At 34.3% G+C, this 9,981-nt stretch overlaps 1 protein-coding gene across 1 annotated transcript; it reads left to right on the forward strand.

Moving 5' to 3' along the window:
- Nucleotides 1-271: 271 nt before the first annotated feature.
- LOC112579377 (putative olfactory receptor 56B2) lies at nucleotides 272-3,120 on the forward strand. The gene is made up of 2 exons (XM_025265733.2): nucleotides 272-290; nucleotides 2,156-3,120. Exons 1-2 carry the CDS (start codon nucleotides 272-274, stop codon nucleotides 3,118-3,120), a joined length of 984 nt encoding a protein of 327 aa, XP_025121518.2.
- The last annotated feature ends 6,861 nt before the right edge of the window (nucleotides 3,121-9,981 follow it).

Here is a 9,981-nt window from a genome sequence, read left to right on the forward strand (position 1 = left end):
GTTCAGTGCCAGACTCTCAGAATAAACCAGTAATATAAATGGCAAATACATCATGCTTGGTTTCTTCAGGAGATATGTATACTAACTTAATGATCTAGGCTTTAATACACATCTTTTTTTCCTTCTTTAGACAATAAAAACAGGCTTTCTAATTGCTCATTTTAGTAAAGTGAAAGCTATTTCGTTGCTCTAAATTGATGAAGCAATCTCACTATTAAGAACCCATATATCATGCTTAAGATCATTTTTCTGTTCAGATTTGGGTGTTAAAATGCCAGATCGAAGTCACTGTAACATTTGCCTATAGAGTATCTCTCTAGATTACTATGGGATCTTGACAGTTTTAGAAAGATGTTTTAAATTTATCCCTTCATTTCAAACTCACATATTTTTAATTTGATGTTTAGAATATTTAGTAAACGACTGTTTGCTGTATTTCATTAAGAATTAAAAATTTATAGTTCCATCTTCTTCATTAATTTCCAGCATCTGTTATGTTTTGAATAGAACAGAATGCCATTATCTGGGTTAAGCTAAATATACCCACAAAGTTTACATCAACACTGTTCCTCTGTTTAAACTATAACTCTCAACAAAATTTTAAAAATATCCTGTACTTATATCTTTAATATATTAAATTCTTAAAAGAAAGTAAATAATAATTAACACATCTGGTATAAATACATAGTAACAGTAATGTTTCCATTTTACAATAAAACACTAATTAAATACCATTTGTAGGAAGGGTATTAGATATGGAGTTACTTGATTTTAGCAGAACTTCTTAAAAAATATTTACCTCAAACTCACCAGTTTGGTGAGTTTCTTTTATTTGTTTTTATGTCTGCTTTAATAGTTATAATGTGAATGTCTACAGTACTCTAAGAAGCCAATAGATATTGGAATAGGGAAAAATTACTCAAAAGAAGAGACAACTGGGTTTAAACATACTGAGATTTCCAAGCCATTTTTATCTCTTTCATAGTTGCTTCATTTTACACAGATTGTTAACATTTTAGTCATCATTTTCCTTGCTGTAAAACAGATATGCCACGAGAATTCATATATTTTAATTCAAAGTAATGATATTTCTGAGTACTTTATTTTTTTTTTCAGAGTATAAAAATCATTTTATTTACTTATTTATTTTATTTTTTATATAAATTTATTTAATTGGAGGTTAATTACTTTACAATATTGTATTGGTTTTGCCATACATCAACATGAATCCGCCACGGGTGTACATGTGTTCGCCATCCTGAACCCCCCTCCCACCTCCCTCCCCGTACCATCCCTCTGGGTCTTCCCAGTGCACCAACCCCAAGCATCCTGTATCCAGCATCAAACCTGGACTGGCGATTCGTTTCTTATATGATATTATAGATGTTTCAATGCCATTCTCCCAAATCATCCCACCCTCTCCCTCTCCCACAGAGTCCAAAAGACTGTTCTATACATCTGTGTCCATTTTGCTGTCTCGCATACAGGGTTATTGTTACCATCTTTCTAAATTCCATATATATGCGTTAGTATACTGTATTGGTGTTTTTCTTTCTGGCTTACTTCACTCTGTATAATAGGCTCCAATTTAATCCACCTCATTAGAACTGATTCAAATGTATTCATTCTCAAATCCTTGAAAAGTAGGTTTTTCTTAAATTTATTAAATATAGCCTAATATTTTATCTAAAATGACTACATGCATAAAACCCAGTACTCTGAGGCTATGTATTTGGTCTCTACAGACCATTTTGACTTTGCTACTGACCATTAGCAAAGTCAGTCAAGAAACAGACTAATTTCAGAGGACTTTCATCTTGTCCAACTTCTGTGACTTACAAGACTGAAGATCATGACAAGGTCCAGATTTCCTTTAATGTTCTATTCCTCTGCTATGAGAGGTTGGAAAAATATGACTTGCCTTTATATCGTTTTTCTGATCATTAGCCAAGTTGACAATAAAGAATGTGTTACCACAGTCCCTGTTTGTCCAAGAAATGTTAGTGCTACAATGAGAATAATAAAGATAATGAATTCTCCTTTGATGTTCTTTGATATTATGATATCTTTGATATTATGAACCTGGATAATGCCTTTTCAAATATTGTCAGTCAGAGAAATTATTAAGAAAATAACTCTCTACTTTTTCACTTAGTGAAGTCCCAGGATCTCAGCAACTCCAACAGCTCAAAGTTCCAGGTCTCTGAGTTCATTCTTTTGGGATTCCCAGGCATTCACAGCTGGCAACACTGGCTATCCCTGCCCCTGGCTCTGCTCTACCTCTTAGCTCTCAGCACCAACATCCTTATCTTGATCATTGTCAATAAGGAGGCAACATTGCACCAGCCTATGTATTATTTCCTGGGCATCCTGGCTGTAGTAGACATGGGTCTGGCTACCACCATCATGCCCAAGATTTTGGCAATCTTGTGGTTTAACGCAAAAGCCATCAGTTTTCCTCAGTGCTTTATACAGATGTATGCTATACACGGTTTTGTGGCCATGGAATCAGGCATCTTTGTTTGCATGGCTATAGATAGATATGTAGCCATTTGTCGACCACTACGCTATCCATCGATAATTACTGGCTCCTTTGTGGTCAAAGCAACTGTGTTCATGGCACTCAGAAATAGCCTGACTACTATCCCAGTTCCTGTGTTTGCAGCTCAGAGACAGTACTGCTCAAAGAACCAAATTGAGCACTGTCTTTGCTCAAATCTTGGAGTCACTAGCCTATCTTGTGATGATGACAAGATAGTCAAGAGTATCTACCAGCTACTTCTGGCCTGGACACTCATGGGAAGTGATCTGGGTTTGATTATTTTATCCTATGCCTTGATACTTCAATCTGTATTGAAGTTGAACTCAGCAGAAGCTGCATCCAAGGCCTTAAGTACCTGCACTTCCCACCTCATCCTAATTCTTTTCTTCTACACAGTCATTATTGTCATTTCTATCACCCACAGTGCAGCAATGACAGTCCCCCTCATCCCAGTTCTACTCAATGTACTCCATAATGTTATTCCTCCTGCCCTCAATCCCATGGTCTATGCACTCAAGAACAAGGAGCTCAGACAGGGCTTATATAAACTTCTTAAACTGGACTTCAAAGGCAACTAACTTGGAGAGGATGCGCATCTTTCAAATTTTCCTACATCTGTGTTCATTACATTCTCAAGGACTGCAGATGACAGAAGTTCCAAGGAATACGAACCATTTTTAATTAATATAAGGAATCACACGCAATTAAAGAAATTTCAAAAAAAGGGGTGAAACTAATACTTTATCATGTTTGTCAAGAAAGACCTTCATCCAAAAGAAAAAAAAAATGGACAATAGCACAATTATGCAGACTGAATCAAGGAAGTCAGGGTGAGACAAATGGAATATACATTTCATTTTTGTAACTCACTGCCCTGGCTAGAAATTCTGGACAATGTTGTATAGGGATGGTTTGAGTAGATATCTGACAATCTTTTCTTTTTAATGAGAGTGTCTAACTCGTGGACAGGGAGGCCTGGCGTGCTGCAATTCATGGGGTCGCAAAGAGTCGGACACGACTGAGCGACTGAACTGAACTGAACTGAACACATGTACATTTCATGCAATTACTAATAGAGTACAACTTGTTCTAGATATTTGCATCTTTGCTTTCTAATGTGTCTTCTGTTTTTTAAATGGAAAACGGACTCCAATAGACATTTCTATAAAGATGTGCAACATCCAACACACATATGAAAAGATGCTGAGCATCACTGAATTCAAATCAAAACCACAGGATACCACTATATACAATAAAATGGCTGTATTTTTTAACAACAGAGATTGGCAGTTCTATGGAAACATTAAACTTCTTATATATACTAGAGAGTATGTAAAAATCACATTGAGCTGTGAGAAACTGTTAGACAATTACACAAAGTTTGAAGCAAAATTACCATAGGACAGAAATTCAACTCCCAAGTATATAAGCAGAATAACTTAATACAAGAGTAGCAACAAAATTTATACACAAATGTTCATAGCATCATTATTAGTGAAAAATTGGAAAGAATTCAAATATCCATCATTTGTTTAATGGATAAACAAAGTGAAGCATACCCATAACAAGGATTATTATTCATTCATGAAAGGATGAAGTACAGATGTATGCCCTTTCACAGATGAACTTTGAAAACACTATGCTAATTTTAAAAAAGCAAACACTAAGAGCTACTGCAATATGATTTCAATTACATCAAATCAATTACTGGAACAGATAATCCACTGAATCAAAAAACATACTAGATGTTGGAAGGGATTGGAGGAATAGATCAATAGGTAGTGACTGATTAATGGTTATGGAGTTTTCTTTTTATGCAATTGAAATGTCCTGAAATCAGATATTGATGATGGTTGCACAACATTTTAAAAGTACTAAAAGTCACTTAATATTACATTTCAGAGGTTTAAATGATAGCCATTTATGGCTTGTGTATTCCACTTCAATAAAAAATGATAAAGTGTAACAAACTCTGTGTTGAGATTTTTCTCCTGTTTCTCTCTATATATAAATACACACCATTAAATTGTTAATTAAATTGTGTAAATACATATGATGCACTTTTCTTTAATCATAAAATTACTGAATAATCATTATTTAAATTAATTATCATATTTATAAATTAAAATAGAAGACTTTATGTTTCAATATCATTTTATCCAAACATTGTCTCAACATATATAGTAAATGCATATTAAGAAATGACGGGAGAATGAATATAGGTATACATGTATAACTGAGTTCCTTCACTGTCCACCTAAAACTACCACAATATTGTTAATCACCTACACCCCAAACAAAATGTTTTTGATGTTAAAAAAAATTTACAAAGAAATATATCAGAAGTTGCCTGTATGTTATATAATTTGAATGTGAATGAGTGTCAATAAAACCTTCTGAAACATCATTAGTGCTTTTACCTTTTGTCCTACACATCCTTACAAAGAAAAAAAAACACTTCAATAAATATTAAAGTATCTAATATTCATTAAAGCTAAATTGTGTTCATTCTCACTCCCCCATATATAAGGCTCGTATGCCAGCACGTAGATATAAATACATACAGATAAATTTATTCTCTAATTTGTGTGTCACTTTATAAACAGTAAGAATGGAAGCTTTCACTTCTTTTCCTTCTCCAAAAGGTGTTAGCTTAAATCCAATGCCAGCACCTGTATCACAAGTGCTATGTATTCCATTGGGATACATAATACATTTTAAGATATATTTAGTTCAAAGGTACAAATATCAAGAGATTTAGTAGCTGAGGACTGTGAAAGTACATATAGTGTAGAATCATGACTTTTTTTTTACTAATATCCTGAACACCTGGATCAGATTGCATTCTGCTCACTGTTTTGCTTCAGAAACTAAGGTATCAAAGCACATGCAAAAGCAGGAATAGAAACAGGGTTTTTGTTTAATATGCAGGCAGAAAACACATGGAGATAATTTATGGATGTACATGAATTGATTATTAACTGCACATGACTGAAGGTTTGATTCCATCTACCTGTTAGAAGGCAGAATTAAAGATTGGATTTAAATGGAAAAATGTTTATTTCTCCAATTCACAGATTGCAATATAGTGTAATTTTCCATGATTTTTCAAAGTAAATAGGAATCCACATCTGTAGTGGTAAATATCAAGCCGGAATCACCCTTCTGACCAGAGCAATGGGACTACAGCAGGAGAATAGCTCTGAGCATGATCACAACACTTGCCATTCACCTACCTCCCATTGCTCCCCAGAAAAGAATCTCACTCACTTACTTTATTTCTAGAGATACATATTTGTGACTGCATTTAATGCATTTTAGACAGGGAAACCTACTTAGAGGAATAAACTTCATGTTCGAAGAAGAACATGGGATGTAAAATTGAGGACTGACTAGTGAGGAAGCAAACATTTTCTGTGGAATTTAGAAATGGGAATAGTCAACAGGTGACAATAATTGTACTTATAAATAAATAGCCATGCTCTTGTGTTGATGTAAAAACTTCAATACACTCTAACAGAATAGTATGAGCCCATTTTCCTTGTAGAAAAATTAAGCTATAATGTATTGAAATCATTTTATATTTGTTTTGGAAAAAAACCTAACATAATTATGGTCAGTACTACAATATTTGGTGTAAGTTGAGATCTTTAACTGAGTGTTTTTGCAAAGGGGACCTATACTTCTCTTGTAACAATAAATCCAGTTTCAATAATCAACACTAGAACTATCAAAAGAAAATATGGAGGACAAAATAGATATTTAGCTCATATTAGGAGCTATATCCCTAGGAGTAGAGCAGAATGAACTCAGTTATGTTTACTATTCTCGCTTTGTGGGTATCTATGATTTCCCTACTTCTTTTGCTTGGACATACATAGTTAAGAGTTGACTATAGCAATTCTCCTCCAATTAAAGGAAAAGAGTTGACTATTCAAATATATTGAGAGGAAGAAATGAGTAACAATACTATTTTTTCAACAACTATTAAAATCTGTATACATTAGTCAAATAGGTATCAATAATACATTTCACAGTCTATTCTATTCCATAATAATCAGTTATAATGTGTGAAAATATATGTGTAACTGCGTGTGTATATATATTATATATACGTGAATTGTTACAGTTTCGTTTGTTAATGACAATTTTCAAAGAAATGTGGAAAATATAACTGCATATAAATGTTAGGAGCCAATTAACAAACCTGACAAGAAATAAATCTGATAACAATATTGGTATGTAAGGAAACACATTCTTATAAACTCATATGATTCTTTGTAAAAAATGCTAATTGCAAGGCCTTTGTTAAGCTTCGAGGTGATTAGTTTCAGTCAAAATCAGTGTTGCTAGATAGGAATGCTGTTTCTGCTTCTAAGTTGCTTCAGTCGTGTCCGACTCTGTGCGACCCTATGGACAGCAGCCCACCAGGCTCCTTTGTCCACGGGATTCTCTAGGCAAGAATACTGGAATGGGTTGCCATTTCCTTCTCCAAGGCATGCATGCATGCTAAGTCACTTCAGTCGTGTCCGACTCTGTGCAACCCTACAGACAGCACCACACCAGGCTCCTCAGTCCACAGGATTCTCCAGGCAAGAACCCTGGAGTGGGCTGCCATTTCCTTCTCCAAATAGGAATGAGGTTCAATTAATGTTACGATTGCATTAAGTGAGTTCCCCACCTTTAATATTTGCATTGTATGGGGACTTCCCTGGTAGCTCAGACAGTAAAGAATCTGCTTGCAGTGCAAGAGACCCAGGTTTGATTTCTGGGTCAGGAAGATCCCCTGGAGAAGGGCATGCCAACCCACTCCAGTATTCTTGCCTGGAGTATCCCATGGACAGAGGAGCCTGTCCAGCTACAGTCCGTGGGGTCACAAACAGTCAGACATGACTGAGCGACTAACGCACTAACTCACTTGCCACCTTTAAATTTTCTACCATGTACTAATAAAGTGAACAAGATAATTTCAATTTATTCTTTTATTTTGCTTGTGGGCAGCAATATGAAACAGAGAAATTAAGCAACTTGATACAATGAGGTTAAATTGCTGCTTGTAAAGTATCTCATCTATTGTTTCATGAAGGTGATCTTGGTCCACTATTTATTGAGTTGGCCAAAAAGTTGGTTCAGGTAGTGAATATATTATTCAATACAGCTCTGGATGAAAATGAAGAATGTGTCTTTTATTTTTACTTAAAACCAAATGAATTCTTTGGCCAACTCAATACTAGTTTGGCTTTCTATTTTGTATTTTGTAATATTTCTTCCTTAATTTGTGGGTATGTTTTTAGTGTATTTGTGTAATTTTTGTTTAATTTGTATAATTTTATTTCCAAAAATTTTGTGCATTTTCAGTTTATTATTTTCTTTGCACTCTCCTTATGATTCATATATATATATATATGCATTATATTACATAAATATTTTAATATAATCAAGGTCTTTCCAGGTGGCACTAGTGGTAAAGAACCTGCCTGCCACTGCAAGAGACCTAAGATGCAGTTTTGATCCCTGAGTCAGAAAGATCTGGAGTAAAGGGCACGGCAACCCACTCCAGTATTCCTACATGGAGAATCCCATGGACAGAGGAAGCACAGTTCACAGGGTCGCAGAGTTGACATGACTGAAGCGACTTGGCTTGTATGCATGCAGTACAAAATGCCACCAATTTGTAGGACTGTTTTACCAACTGAACTTTATTTCTAAATCCAAATATCTGTTTTGACTGCTGCCTTATTTGTTACCTTCTTTTTGAAATTCTTTTGTTATCTATTTTGTAATGAAAAAATTTTTTTAGATTTAAGTTTTCTCTTGTCTTATGAAGTAGAATTTATACTTCTGTTTCTTCCTTTTATACTTTGAAAAAATAATATTTAAATACATGTTTAAATACTTAGAATGTCCTTGAAACATGTGAATTATCATATGTGAAATGGATCACCAGTCCAGATTCTATGCATGATACAGGGTGCTTGGGGCTGGTGTGCTGGGATGACCCAGAGGGATGGGATGGGGAGGAAGGTGGGAGAGGGGTTCAGGATGGGGAACACACGTACACCCATGGTGGATTCATGTCAATGTATGGCAAAACCAATACAATATTGTAAAGTAACTAGCCTCCAAAAAATAAATAAATAAATAAATGTTAAAAAGTAAAAAAATAAAAGAAAAAAAAAAGAAATTATGTTTTGTACTATGTAAGTTTAAATATAATTAAAAATCCTTAAAACCCTGAGATAATTTAAATTAGTTACTGATTAATAATTTGGTAACTAGATTTTTTAATTGAATTCTAAAGCATTGATTAATAAAAGCATAATTTTAAGTTCAAATAAATAAATACTTAGAGTGGACTGCAATAGTTCTTAAAGTTTTATGAAATTTGAATCATTAGTTCAGGAATCTATTCATTAACTCAAAAATTTATTGATATTTAAAGTGTAATGTTTTGCTATACAATGCAAGTGAGTTAGTCACTCAGTCATGTCCGACTCTTTGTGACCCCATAGACTGTAGCCCAACAGGATCCTCTGTCCATGAGATTCTCCAGGCAAGAATACTGGAGTGGGTTGCCATACCCTTCTCCAGGGGATCTTCCCCACCCAGGAATCAAACCTGGGTCTCTTGCATTGCAGGTGGATTCTTTACTGTCTGAGCCACCAGGGAAGTCCCCACACAATGCAAATATAAATATAAATACAATAAGTTCAAATATTAAGATTTTGCTTAAATTCTGGTGGATCCAAGTTGCGAGTTCTTTTTATATTACTATGATGCTAAAATAGAAAGAGATATTGATCCATTGACAAATATATTCCTTACCTATGATGCCTGCCTCTTTTTTATTTACATCATGTTAAGTAGTTTAACAGATGACTCCCTGTCCTCTCTGAGATAAAGTTGATATTCCAAAATAAAGTGGTGCTTGAAGTTGCAGTGGTTGTAGGAGGGCACAAAATAAGATAGAAAATTGCAATTAACAAAGCAAAAAATAGCAGTGAACTTGAGAAGAAAGCAGAGCACAGTAACAGAACAAAGAAACTGTTCTAGCATGCTCTAAGACCATTTTCTTTTTCCTCTTTAAATTCTCCAGATAGCCTCCAAAATTTTGCTTAGTTGCATTTCTACCTACTCTTATATGACTCCAAGAATTTATTATAGCACAAGAAAGGTCTTTGAAGGGCACTCTTATTAAGCAGTTCATACCATGTTACTTTACTATTTCCAAAAAAAGTTGCTTTTTGCAATACCTAAACTGTCCTCTTTTGTTGTGAATATATAAAGATAAAACAGGGTTGTAAGTAGAAAAATTAACAAGTAACAACTTTATATCCCTGATTCATCCACTATTTTAAACAATGCTAACTATACTCTTAGTGTATCGCTGGACTGTACTATAAGTATATGTAGTAACATGATTAACAAAGTTTAATTTA

Source organism: Bubalus bubalis, chromosome 16, assembly GCF_019923935.1.
Source record: "Bubalus bubalis isolate 160015118507 breed Murrah chromosome 16, NDDB_SH_1, whole genome shotgun sequence".
Classification (NCBI taxonomy): domain Eukaryota; kingdom Metazoa; phylum Chordata; class Mammalia; order Artiodactyla; family Bovidae; genus Bubalus; species Bubalus bubalis.